We start from the raw sequence: 21,350 nt of genomic DNA, 5'->3' as shown, positions 1-21,350 counted from the left end.
GCCAAGCCCTTAGCTTGGTAGAGCGTGCGTACGCGTGCTGTGCGAGCACGTGGCACGCACGTTTCGTTTGTATGTTGCCAGCGGTGATGCGTGCAGCTAGGGGGCGTGGCTCTGATGTCACAGCATTAGGCCGTGCTGTGATTAGCTCGTGGAGTCATGTGACGCGGCAGCAGCGCGAAAATACAAAATTTCCTGTATTAGCTCTGATCTTCCGCGCCACCGCTCACGGCTGCGCGCGCGTCTTCACTATCAACGTCAGCCTCCGACAGTCAATTATCATTGACACGCGCACGGTAGCGCACTATATTACAGACCTTAGTTGTGCAATGTGCTTTGGATGTGAAATCCCTCCAAAGATCAACTTTAAGCTAAACACATTGTGAAACAATGGGCAAAAAAAATGTTTATTGCTTCTTATTCCCAGGTATACTGTAGGCAGGGACAGCAAACTGGAATAGGGACTGGATGCTTTGTCTAATTCTGTTCTGCCACATGGATATGCTGCAGGGATTTTCAGTTGGCCGTCTGTTCTCCCACATGGATATGTAAAAAGAGGTTTAGGAGGTGTCATTCACAAGAATGTGAAATTATAGCCTTTCAAAAGGGTAAAGAAAACACGTTTTTAGTGTAGTGGGCGCTACATCTTTAAGGCCGAGTGTTTCCCGGTGTTTGATACGAAATAGTGCTAAAATATGCAGCACTTCGGGTGTATATATTAATTTTACATTTTTTACTTAGAAATCACGCAATGAACATTTGATGAATGGGTAATAAAAACATATTATACACTCCTTAAGACCTGGAAAATGCAAGAAGTAGTTACAATACAAAAAGAGTGCCCCTCTTTCATTGAGTTTATGGCACTATGTTCTAAACACTTCACCAAAAACATTGCCGTGGAAATACATTGGTGCACTCAAATCTTTGCATTCAACTGCGTATACAGAGCGTGTATTTGCAAAATGTATAAAGTACAGATGCAAAAATACTGATTAAGAAATACATCGATTGTTAACATACCTTTTCAGATCATCCGATATAAAATCCCCATCAACAACTGTTTCCACAGTACTGCAAATCTCTGGGCATTCAGAAGCGTATGGCTTTGATGTAATACCCAATTCATCAGCCAACCGTTCACCCTCTCTCAAATTAGGACATGAGCACCATGTCTACAATAAAAGAAAGATTTTTTATAGTAAGACAAGTAAATGTCGATTGTTTATTATTATTATTATTAAGATATCTCCTGGCTGGTCAGTGTGTGATTTGTATCATTCTTTGAAAAACAGTGACTTCATAGTCTTCTTAATCATTATTCATCAATTACTAGTTCTATTTATGTTACTCAAAATGTAGTGCTTCAGTTTTACCATTTTTATATACAAGATAGAGGAATAAACATAGATAGTGACTATGAGCACCAACTATAAAAAAAACAATGAGAGAAGATGATCTTTGTCCCATAGATAGAGTCCCAATCTACCCCTTAGCTAGGTCACACTCAATATGCTGCAAAGCCATCTTCCATATTCTGGAGAAATATTCAGATGGGATTAAACCTTTCTACAACACAGAGAAGTGGCTTGCAGTACACTGAGTAAGGGCCAATGAGAGGTGAAAGCTAAGAGAGTCGGATGCAAATCCTCAGACTGACTCTTCCAATGTAAATGCCCCCAAAATGTTCAGAAGCATGGATGACAGCAGGGCCACCAATGGCTTTCCCTAGGCCCTGGAATAGTGTCCACCTGGACCCCGGGTTTTTGAGCGGGCCCTAACTGTTGAAGGGGGTGGGAGATCTGCTCCCCCACTTTCGCAACCCTGCGAGTCCCCCCCTCTCTCTCACTCCTCTATTTCTCCCCTTCTCACAGTAACTAAAAATTATTGAAATTATGAAGTAGCATGCTTAGTAAATATCAGCCTGGGCGTTTTATTGAAAGTTAAGTTAATATACCATATTAGGGCTCAGCCCATGCGCGCTTCGTGCATCAACCCTGCCCAATGCAAAATGACGGGGTTGAATTTTCTCTTTCTCCTCCCTCCTCTCTCCCCTACTTTCTCTCTCTATCTTCCCCCACTCCTCTCCACTGCATCTTTAATTTAATACTTTATGATGTAATCAATTATTTCCGCTGCTCTGTCCTCCAGCATTTTTGCTTTCACCACACGTCAACTGACACTCTTTCTTTGTGTGCTTTCTGTCTAAACTTTATAGCTATCTGCCACGCCATATCTGCCACCAGGCTATGTGCATTAACCTATGAGCTATATCTCACAGAGGAGCTTTTTTTTTATAAGATAGTAATATTCTAAATGGAAAGAATAGAACTTCTAACTTGGCTTATCTGTTTCTGAGTGCAAAAACACAGAAGTGTCTACACACCTTCAAAAATGTGACCCGGCCATATATGTTGTTCTCTTTAGTTTTTTGGTCTTCTGAATGTAAGTCCGGACAAGGTGTTGTTACTGCTTCACCTAGGAGGAAACAATATGATTGGTCATATTTTCACCTGTTAAATAGTGACTTATCTACTCATCTGATTCCATAGACTTTATTATCTTTACAAAATAGAAATGATAAACAAAATGACATTATTAATATAGATGCAAAGTACGTGTATGGAATTATCTTCTTAATGAACGCTAATTCTTGAAAAAATAACTTCTAAGAAAAATAATTGTGGACACAAAATGATGAATGTACATTTTAGGTATGGATTTTCTTAGGTCGGTGAAGTGCAGGAATTGTACAATGGGGTCAAAAGTAAACTCGCATTTGTTTAATACGTAGAGTTATCTGCTGAGAATTTTCTCAGTCTTAGATCGCCACTTGCATGATGGTCTCCCAGCTCACGGACACAAAAGAACAGGCCAGTGTAGTATATCAAAGATTATATATTAAACAGACAGTATCATGTGTCAATCCCACTCACATTTGGTAGATATAAAACAATCATGTAGTGGGAGTTTGCACGGTAGAAATCACAGCAACAGATGATCCAGCTCAGATCTCAGGACTCTGATCACCTGGTCTTCTCCAATGTCTTGTGTCACCCCCGGTCAGGATATTTCAGCTCCATACAGTGATGTTTCTTCTATACACCGAGGGCTTGTGGTAAACTTTTGGGACTCTAATCACCCGGTCCTCTCCGGCGTCTTGCGCCACTTCCGATCGACGTGCTGGACTCTGTACTGCGATATCTCCATCCCTCCTGCACACAGTGGCTCACAACAAATTGGCATTTCGCTAATTCTGGCTTCTTCAGCAGTCAGTGAATCATGGACTCCTGAGGAGTCTGAGTTCGTTCTGAGCCACTGTGTATGGGAGAGACGTGGTACAGAGTCCAATACATCGACCGTAAATGACATAAGACGCTGGAGAGGATTAGAATCCCGGAAGTTTACCTCAAGCCCCGGTGTACAGAAGAAACATGACTGTACGGAGCTGCAATATCCTGACCGGGGGTGACAAGACACCGGAGAAGACCAGGTGATCGAGTACTGAGATCTGAGCTGGATCATCTGTTGCTGTGATTTCTACCGTGCAAACTCCCACTACATGATTGATTTATATCTACCAAACGTGAGTGGGATTGCCACACGATACTGTCTTTTAAATTTATATTCTTTGACATACACCACTATGTCCTGTTCTTTCTATCCGAGAGCTGGGAGACCATCATGCAAGTTAGGAGAGTGAGTGAAGAGTGAGAAAATACTCAACACATAACTACACATTCAACAAATGCGAGTATATTTTTGACCACATGGTACAATTCCTGCGCTCCACCGACCTAAAGAAATCTGCACCGATCTAAGAAGACTGAACACACAGTCTGTGTTCTGCAATGGAGCTGCAATATACGACTGTGTATTATTCTCACTTTTTGTTTGTTTTTACTTAAAGCCACTTATGAATTAGAAGCACTGATGTGACTACTTTAATATTGTGAATGGGAACACATTTTTCTTGTTATTTACGAATGTAGATGTTAATCCTGTATCCTGCACTCCTACACAATTGTAAAAAAAAAGAAATACTTAAGAATCTAAATATTTAAAACAACGAGGGCCATATTTATTAAGCAGTGCGTATCCATAAGGTACCTGCATCTTAGCACCACTTTTAGATTGTAAGCTCTTGGGAGCAGGGCCCTCCTTACCTATTGTACAAGAGTATCAATGTGGTTATTTTATTGTTGTTTTCACAGCACCGTTACACACACTAGCGCTAGGAAAATGTTGGTACATTAAAGATGTACAAATTGAAAGATTGTACAAATTAAGACAATAATAATAAAGAAGAAAAATGATTAAGAAAGGGTATGAGGAAAAATTGAAAATGGTTTAAAAAAATGCATTTGCACACTGTCCAAAAAGAAAGGTACTACTGTATTAATTCATCGAGATATTTGTCTTTTCTTCTCAGAAGTTAGGAAGCCGCTGTCATCGATTGATGATATTATCTACAATACTGGAAGGCTGATGCGTATTTATTACTAATTCTTCTGGCTTTTGCTTTTTTCTGGAGTAGCACAGGCCTATTTTTATTTTTTTTTGCTACCACATTAGGTAAAGAAGCAAAAAGGGAAGAGGACACGGGCTTGTACAGTACTGTCCCAGAAAAAGCATCTGTACAGCCTTCCAGCGTGACTTTGCAAACCAATGATGACTGCCCAATCCCCACTGATTCCTAAAGAGGGCGACTGTGTTGGATGTATATTTAATTATGTATAGCTCCACTAGTGCACAATTTAATTTTTTATATAACATTTTGAGCCTATATTTTGAAAAGGATGTGTACAGTAGCCTGCTGCGAATGCTCCTGATGGATATGTGCTAATATGATGCGTGGATTCTTGGGGTACAGTAATGACCTATATTTAATCAGAGCCTTCTTGAGCAAACCTGCCTGCGTGTGATGATCTATAATCTGTACTCAAGAGTATATGTTATCATGCAATGTCTACTCCAGATACTACAGCAGGGCTCTTCAACTGGCACCTGCAACGGGCCCTTGATGTGGCCTTTGGACTCTCTACTCCTAATAGTAGCATACTAGGCAGCTATGTGATTTTTTGTGCATGAATATCACTTATAAGTTTAGCGAATGTAAATCTATATGGTACAGAAGTTAAAATGCTTGCAGAATTTTTAAATATTGATTTTTTTATTTAAATGTATCTAAAATGCCAACAAGTTTACAGCCCTTCTATGCCTAAACATTTCCTGATCTGGGCCCTATGGAGAACTAGTTGAAGAGCCCCATGCTATGGACTCAATAACCATTTAAACGCAGCAACAATGTGTATGAATGGCAAACGTTGTTAGGAAAGTTGAAGCATCTGCAGAGGAAAACGTTACCAAAAAGAGATAACGGTGATCCACATCAGTAATACCAAGGTTTTGAAAAGGAAATTGCTTGTAAAAAAACAAACAAACAAAAAAAAAAACAGAAACAAATATATATACTGTACTTGGGTTTACTCACAATGCATTTTGTTTAAAAAACTGCTATTGTCTTCTTGTTCAGGAATCAACATATACACTTTCTTTAAATCCAATGGCTGTATGTTTTCAAGCTACAAATATCACAAAATAGCAGTTTTAGCAACAGAGTATTTTTTACATTTATGAGCATGTATTTACTTCCTGTTTTTTTCAAGCGAATGGATTTTGTATCCAAATAAAAATACAAACATACAAAACGTGCTCTCCCACTCTATTTACTCACTAAAGTTATATATGAGCCAAATATGTAAGGCTAATAATATTTAACTTGTCTCATTAAATGCAAAGTAGCAATGGTCACTGACAATACAGGTTACAGGTTGCAGCTAACGCTTATGTGCCAGTAAACCAATATCTTACCGAGCCTCCTTACCTTGCTGTACTCCCTTTATACCAGGGATGGCCAACTCCAGTCCTCAAAGCTGCAGTTCAGTCTTTTTTTTTTTTCTAAATTAATTTTTTTATTTCAATAGTTTCATGTGTGCAATCTCTAATTACCTAAAGAACTGTATAGCTGCAGGTCAATTCGTTCTCCATGTATTGATAGGCAAAATTTGGTGACATAACTAGAGCTGGCATAGGTTTATCTTCTGCTTCTGTCCCTCAGTGGAAGCTCATGAATATTCATGAGCACTCCTGCACTGACATGTGCTAGAGGGAGGGCAGGGCTGACAAAGGGGTGTGCCAGGGCTTGTGACAGGACATGAAGGGGCAGTGCCTTAGTACATGCTTGTTAAAATAGAATACAAGAAAATTGGTCTTTCAAAGTTGTTTTTTTAAAAACAGAAAATGCTAAAAGTATTTTTTCTTACTACAGAACTGATTTATTAAAAAACCCACACATGCAGGATATTGACTGAACTGCAGCTTCAAGGGCCACCAACAAGTCAGGTTTTAAGAATATCCCTGCTTCAGCACAGGTGGCTGTCATTGACTGAGCCACCTGTGCTGAAGCAGGGATATACTAAAAACCTGACCTGTTGGTGTCCCTTGAGAACTGGAGTTGGCCATTCCTGCTTTCTACACACGTGACCTCTAAACCTGTTTTGTGGTTTGTAAAACGTGTGCCCTAAAGGCTCTCATTTGCCTCATCTCAACAGTGTTATGTGTTATTTTAGATCATATTATTATTTTAAAAAAATTACAAGCTAATGCAATTTAGCATGTTTTGCACTGAATAAGTGTAACATATCCTGTGAGGAACAAGATGTCTGTACTCCAATCCTCAGCAAGTATGAGGAACAAATAAATACAGCATGGCACAAGGCGAATAAAAAATGATGGAAGGCAGTATAGATATCCTGTATTGTAGCACTCCTTAAAAATAGTACTGCTGAATAGTAAATGGGAAAATAGGCACTCTGTAGCAAAACAAAAGCACAGAAATAATGGCAGCCGCCCAGCAGTGGTAACATTGCATCTCCTTGTGCCTGTCTGTCAGGCCTTTTGAGTAGAACTCTATGGGGTTATGGGTCAGTGGATAGGAGTTTTGCACCATTATCATTTGTATTGCTTGGGATACTTTACATTGACGACATTTTTTTTGCATGCTTACACTTTGTATTAGTTTTTTTTGATTTGGTTATTATTCTTTTTTTATCAATACAACATATTTTGAATTTATCAGTGGTTGTTTTTTCCTCCGTGCTGATTGGCTATAGAACTCCTACGTTTTGTCGCCCTTAAAAATGCAGTGTGTGTGGGGGGGGGGGGGGCATATACGGGAGTTTTACAAAGAGTGAAAGCACCCAGCCACATACAACAATCTTTGCCATTTTTACACGAGTCATAGTTTAGGAAAAAATATCTAACTCCTAGCAACGTCAACCAATATTATGGAACATACAACACATTATGCTTTCTTTACGGGCTGCTGTCAAATGTTGCAGTGTTCATGTATGAAAATAAAGTAGCTATCAGATAGGGCTCAATAGTGGCATTTTAACCATTTCTGTAAATACTGGAACAGTTTAGTAACAAACGGAAGTATTTTACGCTGAAAAATACAGCTAACAGGTATTGGTAAGACTAAATAATATAAATGGCAAATGGCAAATGTCTAAATTTACAACAGAACCAAATTGAATAAACCATTATTGAGAAGTTACTAAATCACCTCATTGGCAGTAGTGAACGCAGAACCTGTTGTTCTGTTTGGTAAACCTGTGCCTCATTCATATAATGGTTCAAGCTGTAAAACGAGTGGCAAGCATAGTAAAATGGCTACGGTCATTTAATGGGTTAGTCATTTGACAATAAGAGACGGTGGCATTGGTTTTCCTTGTCCTTTTTAAAAAATTGGTCTTCCATTTTGTTTGTCCTTTTTTTATTTACTTAACTTTAACCTCTTTAGACTTCATGAGTTTTGGAGCCAGTATTACTTTGTACTGAAGGAGTGGTTCTTATTGCATTCATGTTGTAATTATTTTGCTTTCTCCTTATAAGTAACGGTTTACAGATCTAACCGTTATTACAACCAGTGGCTCGCCCCTGCTGGTGAAATAACACGATAGCCCCGCTTCCTTCCCGCATGCGGCTGATTAAAGCTGCAGTTCAAGCAATATCCCGCATGTGTGTTTTTTTTTAATAAATCAGTTCTGTAGTAAGAAAAAATACTTTTAGCATTTTCTGTTTTAAAAAAAAATAACTTTGAAAGACCAATTTTCTTGTATTCTATTTTAACAAGCATGCTTGTTCCTATAGCAACGATTTACACTCCCCATATTTAAAGATGTCGCCAAACTTTGCCGATCAATAGACGGAGAACGAATTGACCGGCAGCTATGCAGTTTTTTAGGTAAGTAGAGATTGCCCACATGAAACTATTGAAGTTAAAAAAAAAAAATTAAAAAAAACGGGAGACTGAACTGCAGCTTTAAAAACACTCGTCATTTCTCCCGCTGGGGCGCTGGGTATGTCCTGATGCAGAGCACCATGGGTTGCAATAACGGCTACATCTGTACATCAACAGATCCCCAACACAAATATCCAATTAATTACTAACCTCAATAAATTGTTGTATCTCATTGAAATGATAAAATAAAAAGCTCAACAGTTTTTCCAACTCAGCACCTGCTCTTGAAAGCACATTAAATCAATGTGGCTTTGAAATCAACTTGTGTTTCCGATTTGCATTCCGCTATCATTTTAGTGTTTGAAATAATTGCATTAAGGGAGCACTCATCACACAGGGACAACACATTGTGGTAAACAACTTATCAATGTAATATAGAACCAGTTTACAACCATGTTATCACCCTTAAAGTAAAGTAACAAGTTCACTCACTTGCTTCCTGCATGAAAATGGATTAGGTTTATATTTCTCTTCGGCTCCATTTAATTGTATCTGCTAATTATTGTTTTTTCACTTTATCTCACAACAATATGTCAATCACCTATACTTAACCGGTTAAAACATGCCACTATCATTGTCTCACTTTGGCCATAGGAGAGACTAATCATTTAAGACGCAGAAAATGTGCAAAAAAAGTGTTTAGGAACACAAAAGGAAGCCAAAGTACCCTTACATATTCTGCCATTCAGATAAGCAGAGCAATATTATATATGGTTGATTGGTTCTAAATTGCGATACCGTTTGGGGCCCACGGGATAAACATGACAGCTCTACATTAATTATATTTGGGTGTACAGAGCTTTCAAAATGTCAAGAACTCTCACATTGATCCTTTGAAAGGTATCACAAGCTACAACAAATCTGCAGTTATACAAGACAATTCGGCTACTAGGCCTTCGATCCCTGTTGGGTCCGTTGGGTCCGTTGGGCACGTGTATCAACAGAATGCTTTACATTTATTTTTGCATCTTAAATTGTTGGGCAAAAAATGGTAATTTCCCTTTCAAAATGTGTCTTTATACCTTGAAAAGGTGTTGTAACGTGTGCCACACAAGAGAAATGGTAACATTTCATCTGACGCTGTGCATTATCATGCTTGATACGTACATATGGTTAGATTCAGAAATTGCTTTCTTGATATATACAGATGAATGCACCTACTCTCCATCAAATATTTCATATAGAGATATATTTTATTAAACAAATATACCTACACATACAGGCATACCCCGCATTAATGTACGCAATGGTACCGGAGCATGTATGTAAAGTGAAAATGTACTTAAAGTGAAACACTACCTTCTTTCCACTTATCGATGCATGTACTGTACTGCCATTGTCATATACGTGCATAACTGATGTAAATAACGCATTTGTAACAGGCTCTATAGTCTCCCCGCTTGCGCACAGCTTCGGTACAGGTAGGGAGCCGGTATTGCTGTTCAGGACGTGCTGACAGGCGCATGCGTGAGCTGCTGTTTGCCTATTGGGCGACATGTCCTTACTCACGAGTGTACGTAAAGTGAGTGTCCTTAAACCGGGGTATGCCTGTATACATTGTCCAATTATTATACCGGTCACGTGAATCTACATCTTAACGTGACAACTGTCTTAAAACAGATCTGGCAATATTTCTGTCATTTTTATATTGATTACTTCTGTTTCCATGTCGAATGTGCGATATTTTCGGAATGTTTCACACAAAAAACGCACACTTTTTATTATTTGCCGTGATAAATAAAATGTAATTGAGTTTAGTTGTAAAAAAGTTGGGGTACAAAATTGATGCATTTATGAGTGATATTCTGGCGCACCAATAATAATATATTCAATCAATATCCACTTGTGCGACAGGCGTAGCAACTTCAGTATAGTGCAATTAGCGCCAAACACTATTGCTCATTATAGAATGACACGCCACATGTACTTGACAAATATTTGGATAGACTCAGTTCAAAAAGAAACATTTCTGCATAATACCTACACCAAATAATTATCATGCGTCACTTGATACATAGGCCCTTTGTATCAAGGCAAAAGCGGTACAACTCAGGGGTAAAATAATGACCCCCGATGTATCAGAGAAAAAATCATTTTGATTCCAACAGGGCTTTTTTCTTTGATACATATGGTGCAGATTTGATCCATTTGCACCTGTATGATTGCAAACAGTAACTATATTTTTACACCTCACTGAATCTGGTATTTCTGACAAAAGAAAAAGTCAAATCGCTGTAGGTAGCAGGTTAAGGTTGCATCAATAAAACATATCTTTTGAATTGACTACTTCACATAGGTGTTTTAGTAAATGATTCCTACATTTACCTGCTTGAGGTCGGCATCTCTTTGGAGTTTACGAACGGCAGCTTTTGGTCTGCCCAGTTTAATAAAATGTGCCATAGTGAAATAGGATTTTGAGTTTTTAAGATCTGTACATTTCTTATCCGCATGTTCAGAAAGCCACAAGCTCCTGTCCTCGGATATTTCGTCAGGATCTCTGTCCACTAATTCTTTGTGTTTCACTTTTTTTATCTCAGCGATTAAATGATGCCCGACTGAAAATAAATTGAAGCTGAAAAATAAATGCATTCATTAGACATTGCAGGAGTGGTGTAGAGATATTGTAGAAATGCAGTTACTAAGCACGGGTCCCAAATGAAAATAAACACTCCTAATATTAACAGCTGATGATCCGCACTGCGTTTTCTAATGGTCTCTAGTTTCCTTCAACACACAGAAACAATAGACAAGCTCCGCTGTGGGTTATGTCTGAGAAAGCAAAGCGAATGCAAACATGTCTGGTCTAAGAGTACAGTGTCCGCTCAATAGAAGAATAACCAATCATTTCTGTCAGGAGAAATTAGTGAGAGAAATCATGCAGAGACCTGTGAGATTTCAAAAGCTCTGTGTACTCTATTACATCTATCAAGAACTCTCTTGTCCAGTCCATTACAAGATGTCACAAACGGGACAAATTTTTCATGAGGACTGTAGAATGTTGAATTGTATAGAGATAGTCAGAATGCAGTGCACCTTGTTCATTCTCAGTGAGGGAACTTTATTTCCACATATAAAAAAAAAACCATGCAGCTTTAAAGAAGCACTCAGTATTTACTGTATATGAAACAACGGTGGAGTAGGAATTGTGACAAACAGCCTGGTTAACATGGACAACATATTGGGCCATCACAGACTCTTCTTGCATAGCTTGTACCAGGCTGTTTATCACAATAATTGAATTTCTGACTCCGTAACATGATCACACTTTAGCCATGTGATTCCCACTACATTCTAGGAAATATATTTACTAAAGGTGTGATAACCAGTCATTGTTAATGGGCAATCAATTTAATGACTGTTAACAATAATAGTTATAGCTCTTGCTTTCTCCTAACATGTCAACTGACACTTTTTCTTTGTCTGCTTTCTGTCCAAACTTTATAGCCAATTCTCCATATAGTATCTGCCACCAGGCTATGTGCATTATGAGGTCACCGATGAGCTCACTAAACAGATCTCCCAAATGCAGGGGGAAAATATCGGCACTCCAGAGGAGTTGATGGGAAAATATTCAAAATAGATTTATTGAAACATAAATCGACGTTTCGGACATCCACTTAGACCTTTGGCAAAGATCTAAGTGTATGACCGAAACATTGATTATGTTTCAATAAATATATTTTGAATATTTTTCCATCAAGTCCTCTGGAATGCCAATTCCCCCCAACCCCCCCTCCATTTGAGAGATCAGTTTACTGCTACGCACACCTGGTGTGTGACAGATGCACACCTGAGGCGGATCTTAAAGAGTCATGCGAGTGCATCTTTTACCGCCAGATACATTGAGACATACAGATATGTTGTGGTCGGTGAAAAAGGCGACAAAAAACCTCCATCGTATAATGGATGGTTAGAAGGCTGGAATATATTGTTGATAACCTTCCAGAAGTTAGCTGGGTTTGATGTATTCTGGAGGAGATTGTCATAGTAATATTGTGCTTTTGCATGCCTTGTTTGCCTTGTGCACATGTTCCGCAGGCATCTGTAGTGATTGAGATCCTTGGTAGTGCCAGGTACTTTGTAGCTTTTCCACAAGGTATCCCTGAGCTGGTAGAGTGCAATAAGGTCAGTTGTAACCCATGGAAGGTGGGCCCCCCGTACCCTTATTTTACGTAGTGGAGAATGGGTATCGCAGAGTTTTAAGAACTCGGATTGGAAATAGTCGAGCGCAGAATCAGGGTCGGGAATTAAATCGATTCTGTGCCATGGGCAGTTGGTAAGGTCATCCAGATATATATGGATTATATAAATGTACAAATGTTATAAACATGAGGTTTAAGTCCATGCGCGCTTTGCACGCCAACCCTGCCTCCGCAAAATAATAACAGGGTTGACTTACGTCTCACCGCCGTCTCTCTCCTCCTTACTTCTCTCTCCTCCACTATCTTCCCCCACTCCTCCCTCTCTACTGCATGTTTTTCATTAAACACCTTATGATGTCATCAATTCTACCTTATGAGGTCATGAATTATTTCTGCCTCTCTCTCCTCCAGCATTCTTGCTTTCTCCTCAAGTGTCAACTGACAAATCTTACTCTCCATATCTGCCACCAGGCTATTATGTACTATGATATCTATGATGAGCTATATGTCCCGGGGGGGGGCAGCGGGGGTAAGCGAACAAAATAATTTTAGGAGACATCCTCGTCCTCCAACATCGTCTACCAAGGAAAGTAAATTTACTCTGCCAGCATGCAAAATGTAAGGGATTAAAGGCAAGATGGATATTCATAGTGTACAAATTGTACAACACTAGTGTCAGAATGGGGTGTGTGGCATTGGTGATTTTCATTTGTCAATCGAACACAACATAACATAACTGACAATGTATCTAAAAGTTCTCAAGTAAGAGGAAATGCAACTTAAAGACCCTATGAAAGCAGCACATTTTGGGGTCTATATATGAAAGTCCTCAGGACAACAAAACAGGGCAAAAAAATGGACCAAATGAAACCATGGAATTTTTCTTACATTGAGGGATATTTTTCTTTGATAATTTGCGCGTCAGTTTTGCAGGCGGGGGACGTTGATAAACAAACTCCATTAACTCAATATAGTAAGCATGGTACAGACTTGTAAAAAATAGATAGCCTTTGGCAGGTAAAATGGCAGGACTTACAATTTAGAGCAATCTAGTAACAGCTGTGCTTTGAAACGCGTTAAATTGGCTCCGTCAGAAAAAATAGACTGCGTTTTATTCCATTCCATTTTGTGCAAATAATGCATCAACAGCTCTTCAGACACAATCATGATGTGGGAAATGAGACGATGGTAGAGCTGTTGTTGTTCACTTGTGGACAACAATGAAGTGTGCGTAACATGTGGGATGCTATCGCAGGTAAATTTTACTTCATCAAGAATAACCTCCTCCTGCAGGCAGAAAGAAACAAGCAGTTCAAAACAACCACATCTCTACTCCAATGCAAAAGGGATTCCATTTCGGAGGCAAAATTGTCTCATATGCCTGTAGGTATTTGTTAATAAATGTAGTGTTGTTTTAGGATCCTTGAAGTTTAAAGCTAAAGCAGAAATCCTGGATGTTCATTTTTATTTTTTTTATACCTCCCCCTCCCATTTTTTTTGGGGGGGGGGGGGGAGATCTGGTTTTAAAAAGACCTCAAAAGAAAACAATTTTCTCTCTCCAAGCCTTAAAAGGTGTCACTGGAGATTGATTTGGAGGCATTCAAGACATGACCCAGAAGGTGGGCAGTTTTAATGCAGGGGCTTGGAGGATAAAAACGTGACGTTGACGTCGGTGCGTCACGGGCGATTGGCCCAGTGACGTGACTGCCCCGCCTCCCGATCGCGGACGCTGGCTCGCCTGCATGGGCATGAAATCGCTCATGCTTGATCAGGTGAGCATCAGCGTCCGCGCGGCTCAGCGCTGCTCCACGTTCTATGGACGCAGCCTAAATGCTGCTACCAGGCTCATTTACCTCACTAACTGATCCTCCTCTGCTGCACCATTACGCAAGTCACTACGCTGACTACTCATACCCTAAAGAGTTAAATTGAAGACACATGCTCACATACAAAGCTACGTGTATACATAACACCGCTCCTCTCTACATCTCTGACATAATTTCCAAGTATTCTCCTACACAGTCTGTGCTCTGCTCTTGATCTATGTCTCTCCAGCTCCCTTATTACCTCTCTCACTCCCGTCTCCAAGACTTTTCTTGTGCTGCACCCCAACTCTGGAATTCTCTACCGCGCACAATCAGATCTCCCCACCACTCTGTACCTATATTAAAACGTTCCTTAAAGACACTTTTTTAAGGAGAACCATCCAACACTCTCCCGATTCCTCTCTTTTATGCTCCAACCTCACATTCAGAGTGATGGTGATACCCAAACCCTTGCTAAGAAACTCGCACACACAATTCCTTGGGTTTCCGCTCCCCTCCTTCTAGACTGCAAAGTCCCTCAGGCAGGGACCTCCTTCCTATTGTTTCAATTTCTCTTAACATACTGTATATGTATTCGTCATAAAATATTATTGTCCTCCCTCCCGCATTGTACTGCGCTGCGGATTATGTCGGCGACATATAAATAAAAAAAAAGATAATAAAAATCTAGGTAACAAGGGTCCTCCAGAGCTGAAAATAGTTCCGTTCAGCACCGAGGGACCCTCCGTTTCTTATGTTTAAAAAAAAAAAAAAAAAAAGTGTCTGATGTGCTATGACTATTTGCATGATTACATGATAACATAGGCTAAGGCCCCGCTGCCTCAGACCACGCGGCCGCACTACAGACAGGCGGCGCGTGGAGAGGCACTTGACCGCTATCTGCGGTCTGTAGGGAGCGGGGGGCGTGGACAAAACGGGTCGGGTGGGCGCGGCAATGACGTCAGGGGGCGGGGCCATCACACTGTGCCAGGGGTTCCCTCCCCCGCCTCCCCGCTCCCCGAAGCCTCCGTGAGGAGAGAGTCTGTGGGAGGGAGCAGGGGGCCTCCCTTGGTGCTGCAGCTGCTTTCCCCGCTCCCCGAAGCCTCCTCTCCTCATTGCCAGGGGTTCCCTCCCCCCCCCCCCCCCGTGCATCTGCAGACACAGAGGAGAAAGTCTGTGGGAGGGAGCAGGGGAGCTCCCTTGGTGCTGGTGCTGCAGCTGCTTTTCCCGCTTCCCGAATCCCTCCGAAGCCCTCCTCTCCTCATTGGCTCACAGCCACCCCACGTGACGCGTCGCCGCTTGGGATTACAATTCGCTTGCATCCCCTGGCGGCTGACGCGTCACAGCGTGTAGTGAGCCGTGCAGGGAGGAGGGACTGGGACCTGCTCGGGAGGACACCATCACATGGTGAGTAGCGAGCGCTGCCGGACGCAGCGGGACCAAAGCCTTATCATTTTATGTGTGCTTTGATGTTCAACTCAGGCCAAACCGGTGAGATGTTTACTGGATTAGGGGAATTGTAAGAGGCAGACAGGACATACCGTAACATTATTTCAGAGGTGAGGATAAATACAAATATTAGATGGATACATACAAATATCTGCTGCACTTCCACGGAGTCAACGTTCAATGTTTTTAACCTTCTTTTGACTAGTTCACAGAGGACCTCTGGCGAAATGGACGGCTTCTGCCAATCATCACTGAATGAGGGGTAAGAACATGTGTCGTCTTCATCTAGATGAATATAAAGACAAAAGTATTATCATTACTTGATGCTTTTGTGTTTACCCTTTGGGAATAATAAGTTCCATGATTTAAAAGACAAACTGTATCAGCAAAGTCATTAACTAGAGTGTGTATACACATTAAAGGAACAATATATATTTTCTGTTTGATACACATACATATGTATGTGTGTGTGTATGTATATGTGTGTGTGTGTGTGTATGTATATGTGTGTATGTGTACAGTATATGTGTGTGTAGATTTTATATATATATATATATATATATATATATATATATATATATATATATATATATATATATATATATATATATATATGCCTGATAGATATCTATATATTACAGAAAGCCATAACTAAGAAACACAGAGATTAATACGTAACAGGATCTATTAAAACACTGGACAAAGCTCTTCACCTTTGTGTATGTCGAACCGGATATATTTAGTCATAAAATATGCCTGATAGATATCTATATATCTATCTACACACACATATACTGTACACACACACATAGATATGTATGTGTATCAAATAGAAAATGCCTTCCTAGTACACACACCCACACCTTTTGAACTTACAATTAACTAGACCTGGCTCAACCTCATACAGTGTAGCCCCATTCGCTCTTTAGTACTGTACGTCACTCTGGAAAACAATAGGGCAGCGCACTCTCAAAAGAGGAATCTCATTTGTCTTTTATACCTTCACACACGCTTTCATTAACCTGCTCCTTCAAGATATTTCTGTCTGCCGTTGCTGTCGTTTTATGTGCAGGATCTAGGAAATAGAAAAAAAAATGGCTTTTAATGGTAAAGCAGATTTCAATCATATGGGTCAGGGGATCTCAACTCCAGTCATCAATAGACACCCCAACAGGTCAGCTTTAAAGGATATCCCTGCTCACAGACTGAGCCCGTGACTGAGCCATCTGTGCTAAGGCAGGGATATTTTGAAAAGCTGACCTGTTGGGGGGAGTTTGATCTTTTACAACACCCGGGGCAGTGCCACATAGCATGTAAAATAAAAAAAAAAAACATGTCGTCAGTATAAATTAACAATTTCAACTTATTTGCATTCTCTTAAAAGTTAATATGTTTTCCTTTCCTTCCTGTCCATTAAATTCAAGCATATCAGCTACTTATGTTTATCCATTAGTATAGTATATATAAACCCTGTGGCACTGCTTCTTGTGGGGGTTTACCTTTACCTTTACCTTTTAGGAAGCGGTGGTCGCGTGGTTTATATATACAAAAAGATTAATTGCAACCTGGCTGCAGGTTTTCTGCAACATGGAATACTTATTTATTAGCTGTTTGCATTTAAAAGCCTAATTCCACATTTTACATTTTACAAAATGTACAATATACTGTAGAGCTGAACCTAAATAATGCAGGTACTTGCGCTAATCACTTAAAAAATGCACAGTTGTCAAATTTAAAGTAGCAATCCGTCCAAAAATGTTTTTCTCCCCCTTTAATTTAGTGGAACTTGTGGGTCCCGCAAAAACTACATACGTTTTCTCAGGGCTTGCCAATAGAAAATTAGTGCCAATGCTGACCTGATGGCCATATTATTCTTCTTAGCAAGTATTTTTGCTCTTGAGATTTAAGGGTTAATTTACTGACAACCTGGGGAGGGGGTCCATGGAATGGGAGCAGCACAGTTGAACCCAGCGAAACCCCCCAAAAAAACAAGCTGAGCAGATTTAAGAAGACCCACAAATTATTTGACATGAGTATTATTTAGGATTTTAACGTTTTGAAGTGCATGATTATTATGAAAAAGAAGTAAAGCAAATTTCTAAAAGATAAATAAAATATTTGGTGTATGAGGCTGTGTCTCTAAAGCTACAATAGTGCATTCCACTTTTTATTTGCATATGTAAAGCATGTGACCATGTATAATTCTACATCCTTGCTTAAGTTACCAATCATTTGCTGCTCCTGTTATAAATCTGTAAAAATATTGATTGTGTGCCTAACATAATGGCTGCTTCAGTCAGTGTAACTCAGCTACAATGTATCTTTATATTACAAAGGTTATATTATCTATGGTTACAGTTTAGTTAAAATTTGGCAACAAATTATCACAAACAAGAAAGTGTTGCAAAGATCTTGCACTGCTTGGGAGGTGTGCTAAACCTGCTATAGAAATCAAAGGGTGATTTAAAACGTATTAAAATGGAATTAGGAATGGATTTTTTTTTTTAATACCACAGAACTGATTTTAAACATACACAATTTCACATGCTTTGCTGTTTTAATAAGTAAACCAAGCCAACAGAGACACTGTAAAACTTAGTACAGCAATACGGCATTGCAATACAAACCTTTACTCTCAGCCACAGTATGAATCTGGCTGGGGAATAAAGTGAGAGGTTTCAAGATATCATTGTACAGCTGGTGCAGCTTCTTGACGTCAAGTTTCTTGTCAGCCATGGAATACATGAGCTTTCTGTGACTCCTCTGAGAATCAATACTTCCAATATCTTCTAACGTCTGTATAAATGCATCTAAGACAACAAGGAAGACAAAGAAAAACCAACCAATTACAAAAAAGAAGATCAATGGAAACACAAAAATTCATATATACACACACACACACATACACTTGGTTAAAGCTGCAGTTCAGTCTATATCCTGCATGTGTGGGTTTTTTTAATAAATCAGTTCTGTAGTAAGAAAAAATACTTTTAGCATTTTCTGTTTTTAAAAAAACAACTTTGAAAGACCAATTTTCTTGTATTCTATTTTAACAGCCATTTGCTAAGGCACTGCCCCTTCATGTCCTGTCACAAGCCCTGGCACAGCCCTTTGTCAGCCCTGCCCTCCCTCTAGCACATGTCAGTGCAGGAGTGCTCATGAATATTCATGAGCTTCCACTGACTGACAGAAGCAAATAAAAACATATGCCAGCTCTAATTATGTCACCAAATTTCGCCTATCAATACATGGAGAACGAATTGAGCTGCAGCTATACAGTTCTTTAGGTAATTAGAGATTGCACACATGAAACTATTGAAGTAAAAAAATTAATTAAAAAAAAAAAAAAAGACTGAACTGCAGCTTTCAGAAATGGTGGGTAAAAAAAAGTGACAAAAACCCTCCACAGTAAAGCATATAGCAAATGGAAATATAACTGTATGCTCATTTGCATGTCTTAGACAGGTCTGCAACCCCGCCTTTCACCATTATCACCCGGCACACAGCACTTCCACTGCAGCAAGGGATTCTGGGAAATGACATGCAAATGAGCACACAGTGCCACTTTTTGCTTCCAAACCATTTTAAACATGGTTCCCTATAGGCTTAAGCTTGCTGCATGGTCTCAGCTTTGAGCACAGCCAGGGTTAAGATGCATAGCCAGTAAACCCACCCAATGAAGCAAAAAGTGGAACTATATATATATATATATATATATATATATATATATATATATATATATATATAGTGGTTGACAAATCACCAAAAAATCTACTCGCGACCTAGTACCACACGTGTGCTGCTTGGGCCAATAGGAGCTCGCCACGATGTTAAATCCTCGCCCGGGACATGCAAATGTATAGGTTTGTCGAACACTGTGAATATGTGTATATGTATGTGTATATGTATATATATATATATATATATATATATATATATATATATATATTTGTAGCAGAAGTCTGGAGCAGATTGCCAAATTCATCTCTGAGTGAGTTGTGTTGACTATTTGATAGCCAGGAACCAAAACCACATACTGTACTGTATAGACACAAATACATGACTCCCTGGTTAGGATGGGAAGGTGATCAGAGATATTTTTATTTCAGGGAGGAGGAGATCCCAACATGTACCCAGGACAGCAGGGGGCCTATTTGCTAATCCTGAGCTGAGAGAAAGATACAGGATTGTGAAGGTGATTACCTTAGTTTACCTACTGGGTGCAAAGGAGTTCATTGTGATGCACTTAAACAAGAAAAGTAACACATGCTCCTTAAAAATGCCAATGTGTCATTTATAAGTGCCACTCAATAAATTACCTGTCCATGGGGCAAGTAATCCTGCACCTCAGGGAAGACACACTCATGCATTAGGAGTTGGCCTCAGATTCATGCTAGTGTTGTTTCTCTGTGTCTCTGCTTCCATAGGCCTTGGACATGGTGCCACAGACCGTGCGCAGGCGTCCGCATGCTGAGCGAACAGTCTGCCTTAAGGCAGTGTTCACGTCCATGCAGCGTGCGGGCATGATTTCAAGCTGATTTCTTGGCGCAACAGGCCAGTCACGTGAGCGGTTTGCCCAATGAGGGCGAACCAGCTCCGTGACGCCCCTCGGCACGCCCCCACGTCCCGTCTAGTATGGCCAGGGAAAGCACCCGCTTTCCCTCAGCCTCTGCACGCCTCCACACGGGACAAGTCACTATGTCCGAGGCCTTAGGCTGCGGCCCAGCTAGCGCTGACTAAGCTCATGCTTGAGAGCGGTGATGTCACCAGCTCTCCAAGCATGAGTGCCGGGTGTCCTTGCTATTTCGCATGCGCGAGCGGGGGGTATTGCGGGCAAATTGAGCGCGCTCGAAAGTTAATTTTTTTTTGTTTACCCAAGTGCCAAGCATGGGTGAGCGCGCGCACATCGCGTGAGTGGGGACTTACATATATAGATAAATGTAAGTAAAAGCAGCACGCGCCACCCGCTCAGCGCTAGCGGGGACGCAGCTTTAGGCTGCGCTTATAGTGCCGGCGACGCGACCGATGACGTCACCATCGCCACTAGCTAAAGTTATATTTTAGTTTTAAGCGACGTCGCTGCCAACAAAGCCAATGACATCACGAAGCGGGTGGGCAGCGCTATCTGATTGGTTTAGACACAGTCACATGTGGCGACTGTCTCTAAAAAAAAAATCTAATTTACCCAGCTTCAAAATTTTTGGTCGCGACGTCACCCTTACTATAAGAGCTTACGACGGAGTCAATGGATTTGTTTTGGAGCGACGTCGTGACGCCAGGCACTATAAGCGCTGACCGCTGAGTTCCCGCTGGCACAGAGCGTGCGCCGGCTGTCCTGCATGTACACACACATCATTGCGGGTAGTTGAGCGAGAAGGAAAGTATAGTTTTTTTGTTTACTTGAGCGCGGGTGCCCGCACATGAGCACGCGCGCACAGCGACTTACATATAGCTATATATGTAAGTAACCGCCGCAAGCGCCATCCGCTCAGCGCTAGCGGAGACATGGGCAGCGCTGATGGTGCAGGAAGAAGCCGCAGCTCAGCACATACAATGATAGGAAGTATAATCAGGGTACTTATATTCCTA

General features: G+C 40.5%; 1 protein-coding gene across 9 annotated transcripts in view; it reads right to left on the bottom strand.

Moving 5' to 3' along the window:
• The window catches only part of CCDC87 (coiled-coil domain containing 87), a 54,091-nt gene that overhangs the window by 30,526 nt on the left and 2,215 nt on the right, over window positions 1–21,350 (bottom strand). For 6 of the 9 annotated variants that reach the window (XM_075600697.1, XM_075600698.1, XM_075600705.1 and 3 more), the window contains 8 exons: window positions 18,389–18,571; window positions 16,762–16,836; window positions 15,907–16,046; window positions 13,544–13,794; window positions 10,691–10,937; window positions 5,492–5,582; window positions 2,384–2,475; window positions 1,021–1,172 (listed from right to left, as the gene is read on the bottom strand). In XM_075600697.1, the coding sequence (XP_075456812.1) occupies window positions 1,021–1,172; window positions 2,384–2,475; window positions 5,492–5,582; window positions 10,691–10,937; window positions 13,544–13,794; window positions 15,907–16,046; window positions 16,762–16,836; window positions 18,389–18,571 (1,231 nt within the window). Of the gene's footprint in view, window positions 1–1,020; window positions 1,173–2,383; window positions 2,476–5,491; window positions 5,583–10,690; window positions 10,938–13,543; window positions 13,795–15,906; window positions 16,047–16,761; window positions 16,837–18,388; window positions 18,572–20,080; window positions 21,339–21,350 lie in introns of those variants that run through there. The other 3 variants (XM_075600703.1, XM_075600706.1, XM_075600704.1) reach the window with 2 other exon arrangements.

Source organism: Ascaphus truei, chromosome 5 (assembly GCF_040206685.1).
Source record: "Ascaphus truei isolate aAscTru1 chromosome 5, aAscTru1.hap1, whole genome shotgun sequence".
In the NCBI taxonomy this organism is placed as follows: Eukaryota; Metazoa; Chordata; class Amphibia; order Anura; family Ascaphidae; genus Ascaphus; species Ascaphus truei.
Note: the sequence above shows the minus strand (reverse complement) of the source record. Positions and strands in the feature narration are given on the sequence as shown.